Source organism: Solenopsis invicta, chromosome 14 (genome assembly GCF_016802725.1).
Source record: "Solenopsis invicta isolate M01_SB chromosome 14, UNIL_Sinv_3.0, whole genome shotgun sequence".
NCBI classification, from domain to species: Eukaryota; Metazoa; Arthropoda; class Insecta; order Hymenoptera; family Formicidae; genus Solenopsis; species Solenopsis invicta.
Genome location: NC_052677.1, coordinates 17,973,657 through 17,998,393, shown reverse-complemented (window position 1 = coordinate 17,998,393; position 24,737 = coordinate 17,973,657). Strand labels below are relative to the sequence as shown.

Below are 24,737 nucleotides of genomic sequence, written 5' to 3'. Positions count from 1 at the left end.
ATTTATTTGTAATTTTTAAGTTGCGCTGAATCTGATTTTGACCTTTAAAAAATGTTAATTTGTTAGAAAAGCTAATAAAAGTGTAACTATAGTAAATGACAATCGACTGATATGTGAATACACAAATTAATAAATGAAAGAGAGATTCCTTATTTGATGAAAGCAGCTTTTGATGGTTAAAAATATATTTTGCGTGAACCTTGCAATAAAATGCTAAAATTCTAAAAATTCGTCTTTGAACTTACCTAAGACAGCCCCGCCACTCGCACAAGTAAGCATTGGGATCAATTTTGATCGTGATGGTTTTATTTTCTTGCAATGGTTGTTGTTGCTGCTGTTGTTGCTGTTGACTCGTAGAGGGTTTCGATTCCGGCTCGGTAGAGGTTGACGAACTCACCGTCTTGACGATTTTGGTAACAGGTGACGGTTTGACAGCGGATACACCGTGAGTGGCCGCTGCCTGATGCGGAGTCGTGGGCCTGGTGGGCGGCGGCGTAGACGCCGGGGTAGGCGTCACCACCCTGGACGGCACGCTGGTAGACACCGGAGTTTGTTGAGCCATCGCTGGGATCGTAACGGTCACTGTGTTCGGGTTGGTCTGTGCCATTGCCGAGCTATTGACTATGATAGAGGCCTGCGGGATAGTGGCGGACGTAGGTACAAGAGGTGGCGGGATGTTGCTGAGCGCCGAACTCTGCAGAATTGGACGAGGAACTTGCGTCACGACCACCTGCTGTCCCTGCGGCGTCACTGCCACCATCTTCTGCGGGGTTGGTTGCGCAGCGGCCTGCGGCTGCAATATGATAATTGTCTTGGTACCGGTCCCCTGTTGTTGCGTCGTCTGCGCCACGAGAACAGTTTGCGCTTGTCCCTGCACCAGAGCCGTCTGCGGCTGTGCCAATACGTAGTTTTGACCGGGTACTCCACCCGACACCACGTATTGCAGCTGCCCGCCTGCGCTTTGCTGAAGGAGCACTTGCGGTTGAGGAGGAGGTGGTCTGCCCTTCACCGTTGTGGCAGGAATAATCATCTGGTTGCTCGACGGGATCGTTTGCTGGACGACTATCTGCCTAGGTGCCGTCACTATGAGTTGCTGTTGTTGATGCGGCGATGGTACTTGCGACTGATTGATACTCGCGATCTGATTGATGAATATGTGAGGTTCTTCCTTGATGTGCAGAGTCGGTGGATCTTCTTTCACAAGAAGTGGCGTCACTTCCGTCTTTACGTGAAGAGGAGGAGGAGGAAGAGAGAGGGTCGGAGTCGCCGTTGCCACCGCCATCGTTGCCGTCGTTGCCATCGTTGCCATCGCTACTGTCGCCGTCGCTGCCACTGCTGCTGTAGCTGTCGCCGTTGCTGATATCGTTGCCGTTGCCGTCGTCGTCGCCGTTACCGTTACCGTCGCGGTCGTTGGTGCCGTCGCCGGCGTTTCTTTCATCGTGTCCTTGTTAACGTTCACTTGTTCTTCTAGATCCATCTCATCTTCTATACAATCCGCCGCGAGAGCGGCATAGAGATTCGCCGCAGTGGAAGAAACGGTCGCTTTCTCGCTGTCCTTATCGTCGTCCTGCTCCTCGGATTTTATACTCGATACCGTAGATTCCGCTGTAGTCGAGTCGACCGCTGGATCCGGAGACATCGTGCCGTTGGAATACTTTGGCTTCTTGATATCTAGCTCATCTGATTCGCTGGCTGATCTCTTGATTCCTCGCGGCGCCTCAATCAGAGTATCCTCCGACACTTCGTTCTGTATAACATTACCGCTCTCTACCTCGGCCTTTATCTTCAGTTCGGTGGGAGATTCTTTTAATACTTTCTTGATGTGATTCTCCACCAAATCCATCTCTTTTTCATTAATCGAGTTTTTGTTCAGTACACCGTTTAGGATCGGTTCTTTGTCGACTTTCCTCTCGAGCAGGTCCACCAGCATCATGCTTTGCAACGGCTTGTCCTTTGAGCCCACGCTCGACGAGTCCTTGGACGAACCGTCATCCTGCGCGTCAATGTCCATGTTGTTGCTCGCTGGCGCGCCGTTAAGCAGGATACCTTCGAAACTCGTCGGCATGTTTTCCTCCTCCCCTCCCACCCTGAAGGAACAGTCCCTGCTGCCGCCGATGCCGCTGCTGGACGCCAAAGAGTTGTTGGTAGAATCCGAATCCTCGGCGATGGAAGTACACGTCACTCGTTGATTCGTCTTGTTCGGTGTACCGGTGGCGACGTTGACCGTCGTCGTCAGAGGTGGACGACAGACTTTCGGCGAGGAGGATATGTGGTTTTCAGTCGAGTTCACCACCGTACCCGTGGACGTGATAATTTGGTTGACATTGTCATTATCATTTACTTCAGTCTAGAACAAACGAGAAACTCGATACAGTAAGGTTTCGCCAAGTTGTGAACTTGTAAAAACGACGGCTACGTACCTTCTCGCAATTATTAGTCACAATAAACTTGGCTCCGTTGAGCCTTTGTATCTTTTTGGCAGGAATGGATGCGATTGCCGGTTTTTGCTTAACGTTGACGGGAGTCTTTGAGGGTACCGTGGCCGGAGTGGCCGCGGGTGCAGCGGGCTGCATCACACCCGTCATCTGTTGCTGTAGTAACCTTTGTTGTTGTTGACGTTGGGCAACCTAGATAAAATGTCCATGATAATGTTAACCGGGGAACATAAATCAATTCCCATATTTCCAAATTTTTTTTCTCCACAATCTAATCACTTTTTTCACGCGCACATCGATTGTATTATAGATTTGTATACGGAATGTCAAGAGAACAATCAAATTCATCAATCAAAAACCATGCTGTTGTTAGTATTTGATATTATGTACTCTCATTTAAATCTCAAAATAACACTGTTAAATAATGGTTTTTTTTTTTATCGTAAAATATTCGTGAAGAAGGAAAGGAAAGAGAGAGAAAAAGAGAGAGAGAGGACATTCTCTGGTCTGAATTCATATTGCAAAAGAAAAGAAAAATACATAACAAAATCTGAATACATCAACCACACTACATCATAAGCAGACATTTTGACAAGTACTAGTAAAAAAAAGAACAAAACATAAATGCATATATTTATTATATTCCTGTATATATATAACGTACTGTGATAATTCATCTAAAAATCAAAACAAATATTGATAGGAAATTCTGTAATATTTCTGTAATATTTCTACAGTAGATTCTATAATAAATAACAAATAAAATTAATAAAAAATTAAAATTTATCTTGCATATGAGATAACTGCAATTTAAACACGCATACAAGAGATGATTTTTATAGTAACCTATCTTGATCTTAAATTACATTATATATCACATGTGCAATTAATTGGAAATACTTAATATTTTCTTTTTTATATATTTTTTATAAAACATCATTAAAATATTAAGAAAACGAGATTCTCAAGAATTTTCCCTTACAGGCTATTGAACTCTCGCAAAAACCTATTGAAACTAACAGTGTAAAATATTGAATATGAATTTTTCAATAATTTTCAATAGTTTGTTTTCGCGAGTTTTCAATAACAGTATTTTTCCATAACGGTTGATAAAAAATTTCTAGAAATTTCTAAAAATTTCTAGAAAAAAATAAAAGAAAAAACTACTTATTCTTGTTAATATACAACAATGATACCTGGTTGCTGGTTATTAGCTGGTTGGCACTGATGCTGGATGCGATGCTAGCAGTAGTGTTTGTTACGCAGGCAGTAGGGGTAGACACACAAGTCGCAGCAGCACTGGGCATGCAGTCGCTGCTGACTGTTACCTTAGTAGCCAATAGGCTTTTTATTATGGAACTCGACGTAGTGCCACTTCGATTATCTTCTTTAGCAACTACCTGGACACATTGTAATTGCGGTTGCGGCTGCGGTTGCTGCTGCTGCGGCGTTTGGGAGCCGCTCGCTAGCAACGCTTGGCTCAGATGCGGATGCGATACTGATACCTAATCGACAAGGAGGCAACATACAAATTTCAACCACCACAACAAGTTACAACTTTGGAAAGTATAGTTTAAGCGTTTTACGTGAGCACATGCTGCGATATATCTCGTATATTATAGCGTAGCTATTGTTTACGCAGTCGGAAGAAGCGTTTGACAAGCGTAAATCACAGACAATACATTGATTCCTGATGAAAATAATTCTGGCCGTTATATTTTCCAAGACCGCAGCGATGATTGCGAATAGAAAATATCAAGTATCTCATCCTACGTAAAATTTTATAATAGTAGATTTAGCAAATAAATCTGGGATTTTTTCGCAAGAAAAGAAATGAGAAACGAATATTGCTTTTATAGTTTACTTTACTTATCTACACGATACTCGACGGTCACAGAACTAAGTTGAGGATTCACGTGACATGCAAAGGGAACTCTCTCACCCCTATGTTATAAGGAAGTAGCTTTAGCTCGTGTTAAAAGGGAAAACCAACGGTAAGAATAGCATTATAAGCTACAACAACACAACGAAAAGTGAGAACCAAGGTAATAAACGAGAATGGCAGAGAATGGTATAGAGAGAGAGCTGAGGATTTCGGACCCACCTGACTTTTAGAATCAACCTTGGTCACTGGATTTTGGGACTGGCTCGAGGTGTTGTTGGACGGGGGTTTCGGCGGTGCGGACAATTGGGCCTTGAGGATGGGAGACGCGGGGGTGGAGGTCGTTTGCGTCCCGGACGACGCGGCGGGACTATCGACCTGGGGAGCGGCCGTGCTATCGGGTGCGGGACTTATATTCTTGACTGTACGCTGTTGAACAGGAAGCACCTTTACTGGAGTAGTGTTGACCGCCGCAATCGGGAGTGTATTAGTCGCGACGGCGGTGGTAATTTGGCTCGGATAAGTGATCGGCGTGGGTGTGCCCCGTACTCGGATGCCTTCGTAATACTGGGTACCGGTATTTTCGCCCTTCAACGGATTCGGCCCCACAATATTGCCGAAAATGGATCTGCGCAAACAAAGTATGTTAAACAACAACATACATCATGTAAAACATCATGACGTTGATTTATCTCCAAGTAATCACCTGACGCATCTAGGAAAATGCAATGGTGCTATCACGCCTCGTCTACCAATTTTCGTGCAGCAGCCGAGATATTTTTTATACAATTCCTCCTGTTCGATGCGTGCGCCGGGTACGAGTTCGAAGGTCGTTTTCACCCAGCTTAGAGCGAACTGTTCGTTCTCTTGAATAATCTGCTGATGCGCGTTTTGTTGTTGAATCGCATTAGCTGTCTCCACCGCTTCTATAAACGCGAATAGAAATGAAAAAACAAATGTAAATCGTAAGAAATAGAAAAAAAAGCAATCTGCAATTTCATTCCGACGTACTGTGCGTTGTCGATTTGGTTGAAGTCGTAGCGGGAGTGGTAGGTCGAGAAGACGCTGGACTGGCAGGCGCCGGCGTCGTGGTAATCGCAGCCGGCGTAGACGGAGGAGTGGACGCGGACGCGGCCGCGGACGCGGTCGTTGTGGCTGGCGTGGCAGGAGTGGCGGGAACAGCGGGGACTTGCCCTGTGGTGTTCTGCTGTGCCGCTACTGTGGACACCGTCTCGACCACCCGCATAAGAATGCAAGCCTTTGGGCCGTAACTCTGTGCCTCCACAGTGACGAGAGCGACCAACGTATCGATGGCACCGCGGACCCGCGCGACGCTCGTGCATGGTCTCTCACCCAGCGACGTTAAAGCGTACAGACATTCCAGAGTATACACTAAGAGGGCTATGTCGCTTAGAGCTAGAAATCTGCAAGCAAATACGACCAAGTCTCGCATTAACAACGCACTGCACTGAAAATACTCGTCATCATTGTCGATAGCGCTAATGAAAAGTATCGTAATTGTGTTTTCACGACATTCTAACGAAATATTATTGTGCAATAGTTCTTTTTATTGAATTTCAAATAAAAAAATAGACAGAAAATTTTGTTAGCTTTGTATAAAAAACTGTTGCAAAACGTTCGTGTCCAAATATATCTAGTTACAATATTCTTCATTAGTAATTGAAGAATTTCCTACAAAAATTAAACAAATCCAAAAAAATTAAAATTGTCAGGAAACAAAATACTTTTTGTTTTCAAATCGTTTATTGTAAAATATAGTAATTTTCCTCCGGACATGTAATAGATATAAGAAAGAAATTGTAAGACCCATTTAAAAGAAAAAGTAAACATCTCTGGACTGTTTGGTTCTTGCCAAATTTTATATTTACTTATTTATCCTATAATGCCAAGGTCACTCTGTAACTAATGCCTCCTATTTATTTACATGAAACGGTTAGTATAACAGATACAAATATAAAGAGCACAATAACATTATTTGACAGAGCACATTCTCAGCTACAAAAACACTATTTTTCAAATAGTCACCGTACTTAATTATGTATTTTCGCCAATAATAAACAAGAATTTGCGTGTCACATTCGTAAAAATTTGCACCAAGTGATCCACAGCTACTATAATGTCATTAATTCATCGACTTGATCAGATAGAAATCAGAAACTCTGGACTGTTCTATCACAGCTATTGTATAATCCGAATTTGGTGGATTTTTACGAGCACAGCACGCAAGTTTTCGTTCATCGTTGGCAAAAATGCATAGCAAAGATGATGATTGTGTCAAAAATTATTTGTGTAACTGAGAATGTGCTCTATCAAATAGTGTTATTATGGTCTTCGTATCTGTTTCATGTAAATAAATAGAAGACATTAATTTCAGAGAGTTCTTAGTATTTTACATTTAAATTTTTTTATAACGTCATAAAGATTAAGAACGTATAATTTTAAGTATAAACCACAGAACAAAATTATTGATGATGTGATGCTATTGAGACAGAGATTGATTTGACGTCATAACCTAAATTCTTTTTTTAAATGGGCATATTTGATTTTTATGGGAAACTTCAATTATTTTATAGAATAGTTTTCTCTTGAGTCCAAAATTAAGATATGAACATAAAATTTTGTTTTTAGTGATACATCTGATTTTAATGATACATTTTTACACAGTACGATTTAAATACCATTAAATGAAAAACTATTGCAGAACATTTGTCGACAAATATTCAGTTACAATACTTTTCATTAATAATTACAGTTTATGACTTTTTCCAATAACGAAAATTTGTAAAAATTAATCAATTTCTGTAAACTAACACCCAAAATAAAAAAAAACAAATACACATTTACCTGCATATAAGTTCATATACATTGTCAGCCAGACCAAACGTGACAATTTCTTCGTTACTGTCTTGCTGGCTGATCTTGTTGAGTACCTCCAGGCAAGATATAACGATAAACCTGTCCTGGGACTCGATTCCCCTGGCCACGTACGTCAGGATGACGTCCGTTATCCTTTCGCCGGCTTCCTTTAAAATAACTTCGTTCGCTATGTTCCCTAGTATGTCAAAGCCGAGCTGATGCAGATTGCTCCACCTTGCTCTCACGCACAATAGCACGAATCGTAGGAAGCACCGGTTCCTGCCTAATATCGTCGCGTTTTCCGGCGTGAAGCTGAGGTTTCGTAGGATCGACGCGATCTGCAGCACGCGTTGCCCATATGGATCCTGCGTGCCTAACGTCCGACCGACACAAAACAGATCCTTGTCCTCCTCCTCGAACTTTATGGAATTTTGGTTCTGATCTTTCAAGTTCTCGTCAGAGTGCAAGACAAGCGAGTCTAGTCGCGAGCAATCCGGAGGTACCTGGAATCCATACAACAAACAGCTTTTAGAGCCTTGAAAACAAGGAGTTCGATTCAAGTTTTTTAGAGAGATTCGGGAGGTCCCAGATTCGAACCCTGGCTGAGGTGATATTTTTCACAATAATTTCTTTACAGTTTTTTTCAGGGGGGAGAGGGGGAAGAAGGGTTAATATTTAATAATACGTAATATTACTTAATCTTGTTCAATTTAGAATTGTGTTATGACTGAAAATTAATTCGGCGCGCATTCATTGAACTTGAAAAAAGTATATAAAATCACACAAACAATACAAGCACGAAGACTTAGCTGCGACCGTAGAAGGCATTCTTGTTCAATTTGTATTTTTAGAGAGAGTTTATACATACAGGAGACGCGAACGGACAAAATAACGTCAACGCTATTTGTTTCATTAATAAAAGGTTAGTCCATCATTTGTTCTTAATACAGATCTATCCTTGTTGGAATAGACCAATCTCTTATTAATAAAACAAGTACTGTACTTGTCAGGGTAACGACATTTTTGTCCTCTGTATATGTCGAAGACTCGGAACGTCAAGTTATTCTTTGAAGATTAAGCTTAAATTTAAAATAACAAAAAATACAAAACAATATATATCTCACCACTTCGACATCGATCGGTGCCGTGGGTTCCTCGTTCTCCGGTGTCAACGCAGCGACGTCCTGCTTATTCTGCTTCTCTTTCTCGAGAGTCTTCCGTCTGGAAAACGTCGGCAGGCTGGTGGGCGGCTTCTTCATAAAGGTCCTCTCGTTCGTAAGGTCTATCACATCCTGGGAATCGAGCACGTCCGACCAGAAGGAATTGATAGAATAGTTACGGACGCGCGAGTACACCTCGATGAAGAGTTGTCGCGTGCCAGGCGAGTCAAAGACACCGGCGTGCGCCAGGAGGATGTTCACCAGACGAGGATACTTGTCGAGCCGTAGGGTGTGCTTACCCTCGTTCGACAAGAGGGTGCAAACATTGATGGCGAAATCCTGCTCGTTCGGCAGCGGCGACAAGAGTGACAGCGCAAGCTTATCGTAATTCGAGGACTTGTAAAGATCCGCCGAGAGCCCATTGTAATCGCGCAGAGATTCTGAAAAAAGACGAAAAAATGGCTTTAGTATTTTATATGCGCAAAGAGAAATTAATTTTATTTAAAACCAATAATTTACATTTATATTCGAATGTATCATTTATTGAATCAATCTCGCCCTAGATGATCTATTGGTCGTATTGATGGATTAGAGTCATGAGAAAGAGAAACATCTTATCCCTTGAAAAATTGAAAGTTTGTATCTACTATATCGAAATGTTTATTTTATCTTTATACTGACTATATTAATATTTGAAATTATCACAATTTATAGTAAATTTTTTTCATAGTTGGTACAACTGTATAAACATACGGTTATTATTAATTATAGCAGTAATAACAAAAGTAACTGCAAAAATGGAACTTCTAATCATAATTCTTTTATCATACAATTATAGTCAATTATAAATACCAAACACTTTTCTCAGAATTGGATAATCAAAAGTGATCAATTGTGATCATGATAATTAGCTCAATGATTTTTTGAATGTAAGAAAATTATCAGGATACACATATTCGATGTTGCGTGGCATTGTATTACTTACTGTTACTGTTATTATAATTATGTTAATGTAATATTAATGGATATCGCAGGTTTACTTTGGATCAATGGACACGAGGATCGTGCAAACGTTTACATATCTAGTATCCATCATAAAACCTTCCGACGGTTTTCAAACATACATCATATAATAAATTCGTCGATGCTTCAATTAAAATAATTGAAATACACAATTATCTAGCTAGCTAATTAAAATGATTACAACTCGTTGCGTCTTTCAAAATGCACGTTTTGTCTTATAGTCAACGTTAAACATCGACTGAATCAAATATATACTTCACACATATTTGCTTAATTAAATACCTTCCGGCAAGTGCGCCGCAGACGTGTATCTAACGGGATATAGGTCACCAAATATGTATAAAATAGAATATATATAAATTTATTGCAATAGACGGATTATAACTGCTTTTTTTAAAAAAAGTTACGAGTCTCTTCAAGCTGCAGAAACAGTCAATTATCGCTAAACTATGTGACAGTGTGTAAAGTTATGTGAAATTTTTTGGCGAGTAACTCTTCTGATTCATTTTATTTTGAATTGATAGTGTAAATTCATACTTGAAATAATATCCAATTATTATTATATAAGTTTTTCTTAAATACATTGTTCATAAATAATGTAACATTATAATAGAGAAATCTTTTTCATAGTGTCCTATTTTCATAGCGTTCTATTTCCATAATGATCTATTATTGGGTTTACTAGATTTCAGCTCAAGAACGTTGGAACATAAAGTACACCGATAGTTGACACTTGTTTATTGTAGATACATAATATAAACTTGTAGCTGTAAAAGGATAAGAAAGATGCTTTCAATCTAAAGTGGCGTATTATGATCACATTCAAATGACTCTGATAATTATGAAAAATCTAAGTTTAAAGATGAGTCAGAGTAATTTTCTCCAACACATTACGATGAATAAACTGAAAGTTCCCAGTGTGGTAATCATACATACGGAAATTAAGTGTATATATGTACCTATATATAAAAAAAGTAATATTGAACGCATTTGCTCGGCGAAACACTCGTCCTTCATTCTTTCTCTCTTTTTTCCCTGTTAAAACTAACGAAACTAGTAATCTCTCTCGTCGAGTTGATACGCGTTGGGACGTGGGGTCCTTCTGTCCCAAGCGTAGATATTTCTTCGAGAGATATCTCTTTCCCTGCGGAAGAGGCACGACGCGTTTCTCCGCGTTGCGGGAATGAGCGCGTATATCTCTGGCAATCGTCGCTGCCGGAATTGACACGCGGCCAATCCGATCCTGTCGCGCTTGACGATGCGACGGCAACGGCTCATTGAGGCAGGTCATGGCTGGCCGATGCAACAAGAAAGCGGAGTTAGGCATCGCGACGATATTGCACCGTAGTCGATCCTCCTCCCTCTTCAATCACAATGAAATCGGTTCAACTCCGTTTTCACAATTTCGAAATATAAATGGCAGAATTCTGGCTTTTTCCCGGAATTTCACAGATGAGTCTTCAATATATTGAAGTTTCAAAAGAAGCGATTGAAAACGTCAAGAAATATTATCGGTATAGAAAAGCCTAGTTGTTTAGGTATAAGCAAACATGTGAAGTAATTAAGTTTGTCTATCTACGTCAGGAAACAGAGATTCAGATATATGGAGCGCCTCCTTCGCGTTTCCGTTTTACAGAAGAAATGAGTCATAACGTGATTATTTCCATCAAGATCGATTGAGTCTTAGTACTCCTAATAGAATCTTCAAGACGCGATTCAAAACTCTCAGAAAGATACTAGACGATTTAAAAAAGATAAACTTATATCTGTAATATAATAATTCAATGTATACAGTGTTTTGTCGTTATCTATACAAAATTATTTAGATAATCTTCTAGATAAAGAAATAACTTTATTTTATTTTTATGCTGATTGTTATAACATATATTATCAACATAAAAACCTAGATAAAAAAAGTAATATCTTTTTTTTTACTATCTAAGATAATATGAATAATAACAAAAATAAAGAGTGTTGTTTTTAGTCTCAATTTCCGTGTTACCATTTTTATCATAACAGGAAAATCTTACAAAGTGATTAGTGATAACAGAGTTGCATTCCAAAATTCACTGCCAATACTGAATATCTATATTATATATAACGTGATAAAGAACTAAAAATTTTTAATACCGGGCAATGTATATCGGACCAGAACACAGCCCAGATTGCACAGATCAATGCAATATAAAAATTGTCCCCAAAACTATAAATTTAAAAACTTTTCCAAAGAATGTTGTCAGTCATATAATTTAAATTACATATTCTTTCTATTTTTTATTTTGATTATTTGCATTTGATTATTGCATTCAAATCCAAAGAATATTTTTTGTCAGATTAAATTATTCAAACAACTTTTGTTTTTTAAAAATAAAAATTCAGAAATAAAAATATGAACATATTGTTTTAACATCCTAAGAAAGATGTATTAAATTTACATATAAATGATGTCAAAGTAGAATTATTGGTTCTAAATAAAATAAATTGCTCGTAATTAATCTCACACATTAGTTGTATCTTCTTAACATTTTTTAAAATGCACGTGATAAAAATATGTGATGTATGCTATAAACGTATGATAAAATTTGATAAAAATGTGTGTGTGTGTGTGTGTGTGTGTGTGTGTGTGTGTGTGTGTGTGCGCGCGCGCGCGCGTGCGTGCATGTGTACGATGAAACAAATTAAATACTATTCTATCTATCCATCTATCTATTTAAAAAGGATTAAACCTAGATAAGCGGCACATTGTGTAATCAGTTGAGGCGATAGTCGATTCAGAGCGGGGAAAACGTTCGTTAGATTTTAGATATACCATGGTACATGGGCCGAGGTATGTACATAAATGATGAATTTCAAAAAGTTGTACAATAATTAAAGACAGAAGGCGGGGTCGATAGGGATCGTCGGGGGTGTGCGACACGCTTATCTGAAGAGCAGTGATACGTCGGAGCCGCGATATCTATAGTAATAAAGCCAACTAATCCTACGTCCGATTTCCATATAACGACCATTTATTTCGTCCGTTTCGTCGTTTTATTGCCATCGAATGCGATCGCTGCCAGGAAACGACAAGTGCAGTCAGTCCCCGATGGGTCACGATGACAAAGACAGTAGACGACAGAAATTACTTGTCTATTATCGATTATGCCCGCGTACCGTCGGATTTGCACCGATTCATTCCCGATGCATCGCAAGTAGGTTGTACTCTCGGTCAAGGCTCGGTCTAGCTTTCTACCGGTCGACAAGTTCCACCAGCAAAGATACGATACATCGCGCTGAAACATCATAAAACTGTTCCAGTGCCTAATTCCGATGTTCCGCGGAGGATCAGAGAAATTTCTAACGAAAGAGCGACGTGCCACATAATTTATCGTTCGTTCAAGTGCCGCATGCCGCGCGAAATTTTCCGTCTGCGAACTTCTCTGTAACTTCCTCACCGGCGCGAAAATAGAAGGCCAGGAATAAATATAATGACAACATTTTACGCTACTCGTATTTGTGCACCTTTATATTTCAATAAGCACCCGCTCATTCGCCTATCTTAGATGAATTGTAGAATTTTTAGATAAATCAATAAATCAGATATTTATCTGTTAGTGAATTGACTATTTTGAGATAAATCGAGATTTGTATAACCTAATCACGTTTTATTTTATGTGTAAGTTGACCGTGTATATGATCGAAATAAATCCAATATTAAAAACTTATTAAAACACTAGTATATTTATATTATCATATCTTTCATTTCATAATCGCACACACAAGCGAAGAAACGAAATAATACTTCAACGGCCAACCCAAAAGTAAATGTAAAAAACACACAGTATTTTGTTACAAAATTATATATTTTTAATTTTCCACCATTTAAAATTCTTCTGATTTAGAATTTTCCTGCGTCGAGAAACAGAGATATCATTTTATCCTTGTTTAACATTAAACAACAAGGACAAAATAATGTCTCAAATGTTTCCGCACATCGCTCTCTAGAGTGATAATCGATTTATCGAATATTTTGATATCAAAATTTTGCTTGAAAAGTCATATTAACAAAATTTCATATTATTGTTTAACTTTGCAAAGTATGTGCAGTCGAATAAAAAGTTAACTGTACATGCAGATGGAAAAAAAACCCGAACACGAAAAAATGTCAAAGATGGTCGTATCTTTTCGAAAGATACAAAAATATGCAAAGTAAAATTATTGATGATGAGCGGTGACGTATTTTTAGCCTCTCAATTCCTTTTGGAAACGAAAGCTCGCACGATCACGCGAGGACAATGATCGATATTTTTGAGATGCTAATTGCTCACTACGTGCCCGCATAATAACTCGAGGAGCGAATTAGTTTCCTTCGCCCGGGCAGAATTTTAGAGCGGAGTGTATCGAGAATTCTCCGAACGCGAATGCGAGCGCGAACGGAATATATATATATACATATATATATATACATATACGGGCTGTGTGTATACGGCGTGCAACGTTATCGCGGATCGCGGTAATCTTTTCAGCCGCAAAACCGCGATCAATATCGCGTCCCAGGAGAAGTGTCGAGTTTCACCGGAAACGAGGGAGGGGGACACAAACCGGGAACCGGTAAGCGCGATGGCATGGGACGCGATGAAAGGAGGAGACGAAGGTGGAGGGCTGGAAGGCAAGTTCCAAAGGAGCCAGGGGCTCGTTAATAAAATCATGGCTCGTCAACGATGCTGCCAAGTGGCGAGTATCGATTTCAAGTTGAACACCTTGTTTCCATGGTGCAATAAAGAGAGTGGTTGTGTGTGCTTTTACGTAAGCGGGATCAACACTTTTGTCTTTACAGCCTTTCGTCTAGCGTGAAAACGTATTATTTTTCTCCCTCCCCCTGCCCCGCTCCATCTCTTTCTCACCGCCCTCTCGTCCAATATGTTCCATAATAATTTATAAATATATTTTATAGTAGTTTTCTCAGCGTTGACGGATAAAGTCTCGTTCCCACAGCTTGTAAATTAATATCGTTACTTCGGGCGTAAAAATTTTCCGAGTTGTTACCTTTTTGGTCTCTACTGGAAATTTCTCGTCTAGAAATTTTTAACGACAATCAATTTTAGATAAAAAAAAAAAAAAAAAAAAAAATCTAGCATCTACACACAGTAAAAGTGCTAAAAGTTGGCCGTTTACCCTCGACAGAGCGAAATGCGATTTGATTCGCATTGACGGCGCGGCGCGAGCGCTTAGCGAATGTTATAGCGGAGCTATTTTCAGTTCTCCGTTATGATAAAAGCAATATGCGGCCAACGCACTGTCATCGCATGACATTGTGTTTCCCAGCGTTTCAATCAATCCAATTCCACCCGCGCCAGTATCAAACGGCTCTATGATTAAACACCGATAAATAAGCGATACGACAACGCGACGCACATAGAGAAAGGGAGAAAGAGAGAAAGAGAGAAAGAGAAAGAGGGGCCCCAATCGATTCCCACTTGTAACCATCGAGAGGCGAGCGTTAACCGAGCTATTACCACCGCACGCACCGCCGCGCGTTACGTCAATTAACGTTTCCTGAAAATCGAGAGACTCTGAAAATTTGCCATTTAGAAGAGAAACGGAAACGGAGCACGAGCCATTTTTCGCAAGTAATCAAGCGATCCTTAAACATGCTTTCTTCGATGATCCGAGCGACCCGCGAAAAAGGTGAAACCGCGCGTGCCCTCCCCCGTCGCATTAATTGGCGTCGCAGTCCGTTGACAAACGCCTCGTAACGAGCGCGCGCAGTACGGCGAAACGCGTCGAATGGCACCGGTGCCTATCCCCGGACGTCGCGGCGCGGCGTCGCGATACCCGCGACCTGTGACCCGCGACACAGGTGCACTAAAGAAAAGAAAAAGTTTGCTATTTGTCACTACACTGCGCATGGTTTTACTTGAGATAATTTTAGTTAAGAGTTTCATTTTTATAGTTATTATTGCTTAATAAGAATAACTTTGTGTTTATAGTTTTACCATGACAAAATTTTATAAATTATGACAATTTCGAACACAACTAATATCAAAATGTGGATGGTAAAAATCAAATAAACATTTCTATTACCTTCAATGTAAAAATGGTTTAATCTAAAATCCGTTGCATCACAATCAGATTTTACCATATTTCTCAGAAAAAAATAGAAAAAACCGGGTTATTTTTCTCAATTTTATTTTTCCAGGTAATTAAGGATATCTTAAATATCACAGTCGTTTTTTCTGTACTTTTTGAAAAAAACACTAAAACAAAAAACCTGGTTTTCTTCTAGAATTTATTTTTCTAAAAAATACTAGTTCTATTTGCTTTTGGTTTTACAAGATGAAATGATCGAAAGCATAAAAATTTTGTACAGATAGCTTATAAAAGTATAACTTTATTTTTTGGCTGATATAAAAGTTGGTAGAGAGATTATATTATACTATTCTGTTCTTTTCAGCTGCACTTCTTGCACACATCTATCTCTTTTCTCTCTTTCTAATCCCCGTGACAAGACAAAGAGCAAAAAGTATAGCTGAAAAGAACAAACAACATGATAGCTGATGACGCATTTACATGGTAAACAAGACTTTTATTTAGTTTAAGACCACAGTTGATAAAAGCAACATTTAATTGACTAATCGACATAAAAAAACACAGGTTATGTAATCAAGTTATTACTTTTAACGTCATTTTACATCCGAATTGCATTTATCATTTGTTTTTTAAACAATGAGTTTAAAAAGTGTCCAATTTTACCATCAAATTGTTGGAGAATTTTTTGGAAATTGCCAGGTATATTTTTGGAAACCTCTTGCATTTCAAATTCTAATTAAGAATCAATCTTTGGATTACCATTGTCATATTCTCCTAATGTATACCTTTTGATTTATACTTATTAATTTTGTAAAAATTGTTTTAGTAACATAACCAGCTAATATTATTCTCAATTTTAATTTCATACATTTGCAATTTGATTAATGTATTTCTCTCCCTCTCTTTCTCTGGTTTTGAGTTTTAAATGCTACATTTACAAGTGTTTCCTTCCGAATTCATGAATATTTCGCGTTATCTTGTATCTTATATTACGTTATCTGTGTTGTTACATTACACAGAATAAACTGAAATACATGATACAATGAAGATGTTTCTAGGATTTAAAATTAATCAAATGATAAAATAATTCTTTTCTTTTTTAAATAAAGCTTTGTTTTCGAAAAAAGGATTTTAAGAGAAAATTAATGAAGCGCTTTTGATTAATATTTGATATGGTTAGATATTCGGTATAATTTGTTTGCCATTAGAATTGACTAATTCAATTAGTAACTCTCAAGCTAAACGAGTGAATTTGAGTGAGACAAACAATAATTTGATTTTTTATACATTTTTTTTCTAATTTAATTGAGAAATCTTTCGATGAAAATGTTGACCATCTTGTTATATAAAAAGTTCTTTGCTACAAAGTAAATTAGATTAGATTGTTTCTGATATATTCTATCCTTTTAATTCTTTAAATACAAAAATAATTTCAAAGTTCTTTTTCTCGAAAACAAGACCTTACTTGAAAAAAAAAAGAAATGTATTCTCTCATTTCGACTTATCTTGTGACCCGTAGAATTCCTTTCCCAATTGTATCACGTATTTGGACCCATCCTATATACATTTTTACATAAATTCGTAATCACCAGGTTTTTGCCATTTCCGTATTATTTTCCTATGTCTCATAAATGTGTAATTGTATTCTGTACGTTTTCAGGTGAAAAAAACTCATTTCAGAATTATAAATATTATCATAATAATTTCTTCATGACAGCTGAATCTCCCTGATGCCGAAATTTCGCAGCAATATTTGCGTATTGTTATAGCGACGCCAAGCATTGAAAAAGGTGCCGCAACAATTTCTTCAAATGGCCATCTCTAATCTAGCACACGATGCGCACAGAACAGAGCCGGGATCGCGGGTGGGCTCTCTCTTGCTGGAATCACGGCGAACATCACGCAAGCGCGGCATTATGCCGGGACGATCAAGAACCGACGGAACACTTATCCCCGCAAACGCTTATTGATTGTGACGCGCGCCCCGTCATGTCTCGCTCTCGCACCATCCATCCCTTCCTCCCCGCTACCGTTCGTCGACACTTCTCTCCACGGCACGCACGTGACGAGACTGTCAATCTTTCTAGTTAATTAAGATTTTAATCCAGATTTCACGTACGCGCGGCTCGCTTTTTTTTTTGTTTTTGTTGTCCTTTTATTCGAGAACGATGATCTTTCGTAGGTGAAAGGACGGAAATGCAATTTAAAGAAATGCAAGTGTGTGTGTGTGTGTGTGTGTGTAGTCGCGGATATGTACATCGAAGGAACTGGATTGGCCAGTGGCTGCACATCGCGAGTACTTGACGAACGATTTAGATCGCGTGTCACGCGACTCTCTCGACACGTTCGCGTCTAGGTGATTGCGTGTACTCTGCAGCAAAAATAAAATAAAATTTCACGGTGCCTGCGCAGTCGATTGGGATCTCTTCTTCGGTAGCGCCGAAATATGGCAACACATGGGGTTTCCGCTCATATTCTTTCCGGAATTCCCGGATAACCGCGAAGATAACGATTAAATTAATAAATGCAATGTTGCGCAATCTTAATGGAAAACGAATAGACCAAGCAATAATAAGTGAGGAAGTGCGAAACGCTGACTCAGAATGCGTCATGAAGTAAACGTTGATCGTCAAAGACTGCGATGACTAACATCGATCATGTGCAGGCTGAATAACTTGTCTTTTCAGAGTTTTTTAATTGATACTTACACCAAGAGAATTTCCGTTTGGAATTTACTCACGATCATAGACTTTGAAAAATTTTACTATAAATTTAGTAAAATTATAGTCAATTTTACTAAAATTGTAATAAAATTCTTCAAAGTCTAAGTTGTTTCACGACTAAGTACCATGATCTTGAGAATAAATTCTGAAAACGGGATATATTTATTTCTTAAATTTTTTACACTGACAATGAGAGAAAAGTGTTTAGTATTTTTTACTACAATTGCATGGTAAAAGAATTGTAGTTAGGAACTCCATTTTTATAGTTATTTTTGTCTCAATGTTAATAATAACAATCTTATGCTTACAGTCTTTTACCAACTATGAAAAAAAAAAATGTACTATAAATTATGATCATTTTAATTATAAAAAAATATCAAGCTGTAGTAAAATAAACAACTTAATAGAAAATAAATATTTTCATGTAGTAAATATAATTGCAATTATAGTAAATATTTCAAATTTTAAACACATTGGTGTACTATTACAGTACACAGTAATAATAATAGTTATAATTTGTATGGTTAAAGCAACTATAATTGTATAATTGGCAAACAAAAATAATTACAATTATAATTAAATTATAATAATTCTAACTTTTGAGTTAATTTACAAAAATTCTTGGCTACACTCATTCATCCATATCTTTCATCTAATGACTAGTTTTCTGTCCATCATCCTCAATCTATTTCAGTCCTTACAATCTTTTCTTTACATGTTACTTAATCTTTACGCTTCTTTTACAATCTAAACATTCTAGCTATTTAATCTTTCTTCATCACATTCTCTTCCCTATATGATAGTTGCATATAATTTCGGGTAAATTCTAAGAGAAAATTTTCTCGACAAAGTGTCTTGATAATTGCACAAAGGACAACACTTTTGTGGAGGTGAGCCCCGTCTTGTCGGGTCCACGCGTATTAAGCGGCACCCAGCACCCGGCGCGACGCGACGAAGCGGACGCGTATGATTAGGCGAACGATCCGGCGGGCATCGATGCGCGATGGACGAAAGGAGGAAGGGGAGTTGAATAGGAATGGGAAACGAGAATAGCTTCCCGTTCAGGGCGCCTTTACTGCCCCAGTTCCGGGTGCTCGCGTCGTCGCGCGGGGCGTAACGGGCGCCGCGCCGGGACGATCGCTCGCGACTTGCGCGGGAGCTCGCGCGCGCGCAGCGTGTCGAGGCCGTCGTCGCCGTCGTCGTCGTCGTCGTCGTCGTCGTCGTCGTCGCCGCAGCCGCGACTGAGACCCCGACGCAAACAAATTAACAATCGTTACGTACACGTAAATATCGGTAAGCGTCATTTTCACACCCTCTCCCGGCAGACGGTGAGCCTCGTACCCCCGGGCGCTGCGCGCTCGTAACGTTCTCTCCTCTCTCCCCGCTTCCCCGTCCGACGAGGGTTACCCCAGAGCTTCTGTGCGGGCGGCCCGCTCGGGGGCTACCGCATGCGGGCGTGTGCGCATGTGCGCCGAGTATAGACCCGCGCGTTCCGCCAGTCGACGAGCGAAACGCACCAGCGGCGGCTTACATATATGTGCTCTACTCTATATATGTATACGGGATGTCCCAGAAAAACCGTACACATCCTTCCGACGCCGCGCCGCGCGCCGCGACGATTCTCCACGAGGCCAGGCCGATTTGGAATTGGCGTTTTCTCGGCGCGCCGCGAAAGATGTCGGAGCACCCGAGCACCGATAGCTTCCGAGTAAACGAGTAAAGAAGACGCCTCTTGATCTAGAAGAGTCAAATGACAAAACTCCAGCTAAACCCAACAGAAATCTTTATCTAAATAGCCTTCCTCTTTACAGAAATGTAAAATAAAAAAATATATATATATAAGAATAAATCACTAGAGAACTTTTTAATATATTCGTCGAAGGAAAACCGAGATTAACAAAGCAACGCAAGACGTTAGGCCATCAGATACATTACTATTTGGGACACCCAGTATGGATGTTTGTCATTATTATAGCCCATTAAATTATCTTGCACACGCCGCTCGCGCGACCCCTCCCACGCCCTCCTCCTCGACCCCCTACGACCCCCCACGACCCCACGGTGCGCACGAATGCACTCGCGGCTCCCAGCCGGGCCGCGAACTCGCATGTGCGCCCTGTACTCCGCTATCTATCTCCCATATCCCTCTCCGGCTCGATAGCTCGCCACCGCTGCTGCTCTCCGAGCGGCAGCACGTCAATAACCCGTTGCCGCCTTGGCCACGGCACGGATCTACGTATGTGTATATAGCGCGCGTCTCCCGCGAAGAAGACGCCGCCGCGCCGCCGCGCGCCGTGGCGCGACCCGCGACGGGCTCCGCTAAGCTGGAATGCTCAATGCATCGATTTAATTAATCGTCAATCTCATCGATAATCGTTGCAAATATTTAGACATTGATTGGAAAATTCTCAGCTCGATTCTCACGTCGACAGTGAGAATTAATCTGTGAAAATAATGTTTGCTATTTGCGACTATAATTGCATGGTATAAAATAATTATAGTTAAGAGTTCCATTCTTATAGTTACTACTGCTATAAAGTTGATAACGATATTATAGTTCCATAAAAAATTTTACTATAAGTTATGATAATCTTAAATATTAACATAATAAAATATACTTGGATATAGATGTAAAAATAAAATCAACATTTTTATATAGTAAATATAATCATAGTGAATATAACTATTTTAACTAGACTTTGGTGGTTTGGCAAAATTCTGCGAGAGAGAGAGAGAGAGAGAGAAAAAGAGCAGGATATAAGTTATTAACTTTTTCTCAGGTTGCATTCGAAGAGCGCGCTATTAACACTGTTCCGTCATTCTACCTTTATTGGCCATTAGATATAAAATAAGAATAAAATTATAATAGAGTTGATAACACGCTGCACAGCCTCATTTCCTTCTATTTAAAAATTTTTTTTTTCTTGAAAGTTGGTAAGAAATAGCGAAGCAAAAGTGAAGGTTTCATGTTCAGACTTTTAAGAATTCATAGACATTTCTCGGATCTCAAAACCAGTCTGTCTTTGTCTCGCATATGGTAAAACTATGGCAAATATAGTACGCGAGACAAAGACAGACTGATGAGATCTGAGAGAAAACTATGAATTCGGATCTTATTATTAGGGTCTCTAATATTAACTAGATCGAGCCGTTGTCAAGTGACCTCTCCTTTACAGTGCATTTGCAATCGAGTACTGTCATGCAAAATTCAGACATTTCTCGTGATAAATGAAAATGGGTTTGAGAGGAAAAATCGCGGAGGGACTCGCAGTGGGACTGAAAACGTGCGATATTTTTTACGCAGCGCTGCAGGGATGATGCGGAACGGGCGAGCGAAAAATTCTGACAGCCGGAAATTGCTAACGTAGCGAATTATTGAACCGTGACTCGCACGTACAAACAGAGAAAAACAGTAGAGAGAGAGAGAGAGAGAGAGAGAGAGAGAGAGAGAGAGAGAGAACGTTGCGCGCGACGCGATGATAAAAAGAGCGACAAGGAAGAAAACAATGGAAAATGCATTCGAAAGTCGCCCGGCCGTGCGTATGTGTATGCACGCGAAATATATCGAGACGTGCACACCGGCATAAATTGGCAAAAGCGATTTATCGAAACTGCGGACACATTCGGTGGATTCGTATATATCGCGACAAACGCAATAAAAGGACAATATATTACCTGCTCGGATGTACGCGCAGGATAATCCATCATCAAAGGATTCTTTGACATAAAATTTCTACAAGTTTCAACAGTGAAACACGTTTAACGCAAATCGCATTAATCACAACTCACCTGCAATGTTATGTTGGTGATGGTTATAAGTGAGAGGAACGGAGTGCAGTGCTCTGGCCGACCATTTCCGATGCCTCGAGTCCTCATCGTCGTCGTCGGCCTGTTGACCATCCTCGCCTAGGAAGTGGACTTTCTCGTACCTGTCCAGATATCTGGAACGCACGACATTAAGGTACTTTAGTGAAAACTGCATTTTCTTCATATTTTTCTCAACGCTGTGGAAAATGAAAATTCGCCCTTAAAATTAACAATCTTTTTACACTTTTTTTCTTTATACTTACATTGTATAGGTTGCAAGGTATTAGAACAAATAAACTAACAGTATAATAAGCAAAAATCGTGTTAAATATTATTTTAAGCTATCAAAATTTCAGTAACACAATTTGTACTAAACTTGAATTAGTTTTTAAATAAAAATTTATCCAAAGTAGCACTTCAAAGTTAAAAGATACAATAATAAACATAATCGTAACTCTCTTTTTTTAACTTAAAAAGAATTTAACCCTTTTCAAGAGTTTTAAAGATCGACAAACGATTCGAACGAAACATTCACTAATCACTTTGTGTTTCTGAACAGCAGAAATAAATACAATGACGTGCAATAAAACTGCGATACGAACATTACAGTATTGCACTTGCCGAAAGATTCTCACGAGAAATAAATTGAACACAGAGTCTCAGCGTGAAAACCAGCCGGATCAACTGGGGGTTCAAAGAATCATTCGCAACGGCTGAAACTACTTTCGGCTTCTCTCGGCTCATCGAAATCGATTGGCGCTTCCGGAGAACTGGTCGGCCCACGGCGGTATCAACACGTGACGGGAAGCTCTATCTGGAGAGAACGCACAAGACTCGGAACGACGAGAAGGCTGATGAAAGAACTCTTCGAGGCGACCGAGAGACCGACCGACCGACCGACCGTCGAAAGTGCGACGAACTCGCGCGATGCTTGCGCGAACAGGGTAGATGCAAGAGATAGCGTTTGAGAGAGAAAGAGAGAGAGAGAGTCATGAGGCGTTGAGGGGAGGGGGAGAGGACATTGAGTCGTGGGTGGGCGAAAGAAAGTAGTGGGGGTAGATGTAGCGGATCCATTCATGCAACCAACGTACAGCGCGGAAGGTGCAGGCGGTGGAGAGCAAGCAGCCCAGAGCCTGATTGGCCGTTGGCGGGTGCGGACTACTGAACACCACTCTAACTGCTGCAGCAGCGGCACGCTGCTGCTACCGCAGCTGCTGCGGCTGCAGACCGCGTGTGTGACGGCGACGCGTCGCGCCGCGCGCCGTTGATTATTAGCGCCAAGTAGCAAACTCAAGTATCCGGCCGGAGACACGTGGTGCGATTCTGGTGGTTTCTCTCGGAGAAGTGATCCCTTGTTCGATCATTTCTATTAATGCAGATTAACTTTGATGTTGGTTCAACACCTATTCTTTTTATCAACGCTCTCAATCGCACACAGTTCTCGCAAGCACGAACGCGCGTATCCATTCACCCACTCATTATCTTTTTCTGATTCTTAAAACTTGGACAAGAGAAAAAGTGAGATTAAAGTTTATCTTACATTAAAATGAAACATAAATGTCCCTTCGCTGTCTGTGTCCTACGAAGAGTGATTATTTAATCCAGCTAATGGCACAAGCGAGTGCTTTACCGTGCGGTATGCTCTGAGAGATACCAGAAGAGATGATAAATTCTAATGTATACTCAGGAATACAAATAAATAAATTTTCAAGACAAATAAATATCTTATTATGGATTTTAATTTAAAGCGGAGAGTTTTTCTTCGGTTACATCTCGTAACCGCTTCAAAAGTTGCGCGCGCGTTCTTTATCCTTTTATTAGCTTAATCATAATCACAGTTATGACACAGTTTTCATGAGAAGATAATGTTATCGGAAAATATATTAAGCGCTTCAAGCAGTTCAAATTAGTAAAGAGACGTATATTTATTATTTAACTCTTTCATTATAGCAAAGTTGATTGTCACTGCGTTATCGCTATATAGATCAAGTAATAAGTGTACATTTTACTGCGGAAAAATCTACATGTATTACTTGGTTGTATTAGGTCATTAGGTAGTTTATTGATTTTCCTCGGTACGAGTTACTTTAACGACAATTAATAGCACTTTAATTCAAGACTTTTTAAAACCTTTTCTAATTACATGTCATTTATCACATTTTATTTACATCGGCTGTGCGTTATGATGATCATCCGCATCAGGCAGTAGCCTCGACGGTACAACAGTGGTTGGACTAATAAAGTTGCGAAAAAAATGTTGAACCATAGAGGATCAAGTACAATCTTAAAACGTCATGAATTAATTACAAAGCCATATCGGTATCTTAAAACAGTCTTGATAGAAAACGGTCAGAACGAACTATTACGAATAAACCTCCGATCATAGATCTCCGGTCGATCGTTTAGCATAGCATTAGAAGCGAAAGGATTAAATCTATGAAACTGAACTGATCAGAATGATATTGTACGTATACGAAAATCCACTCCGCATGGAGGCAATGAAAACTTGCGAGTTCTGCAGATCGCAGTGCAAATTCAGGCGTGAAAAGTCGCGCGCGTTAGCGCCGGTAAGGAGCCTGAAACTCGGTGGCGCGTCAACGCTTGTCAGCCACGCGCGCCGCTAACAAGATTGCAGGGCTCGCTTCTCTCGGGGGAGAGAGAACGGGAGCGCGCGCTAGAGAGAGAAAGAGAGAGGAAGGGTGGGAGGAAGAGGAAAGCGAGACTCAGGAACCACGTGGTGGCTCTCGTCAGCGAGGCCGGG

The 24,737-nt window shown here is 39.9% G+C and overlaps 1 protein-coding gene across 6 annotated transcripts in view; it reads right to left on the bottom strand.

Moving 5' to 3' along the window:
• Positions 1–24,737, bottom strand: part of LOC105207730 (AT-rich interactive domain-containing protein 2) — a 62,967-nt gene that overhangs the window by 5,731 nt on the left and 32,499 nt on the right. For 3 of the 6 annotated variants that reach the window (XM_011177341.3, XM_011177342.3, XM_011177343.3), the window contains exons 4-12: positions 21,959–22,110; positions 8,319–8,794; positions 7,183–7,697; positions 5,329–5,741; positions 5,024–5,243; positions 4,540–4,945; positions 3,632–3,940; positions 2,421–2,627; positions 246–2,347 (exon numbers count right to left, since the gene is read on the bottom strand). In XM_011177341.3, the coding sequence (XP_011175643.1) occupies positions 246–2,347; positions 2,421–2,627; positions 3,632–3,940; positions 4,540–4,945; positions 5,024–5,243; positions 5,329–5,741; positions 7,183–7,697; positions 8,319–8,794; positions 21,959–22,110 (4,800 nt within the window). The remainder of the gene's footprint in view (positions 1–245; positions 2,348–2,420; positions 2,628–3,631; positions 3,941–4,539; positions 4,946–5,023; positions 5,244–5,328; positions 5,742–7,182; positions 7,698–8,318; positions 8,795–21,958; positions 22,111–24,737) is intronic. The other 3 variants (XM_039457348.1, XM_011177345.3, XM_011177346.3) reach the window with 3 other exon arrangements.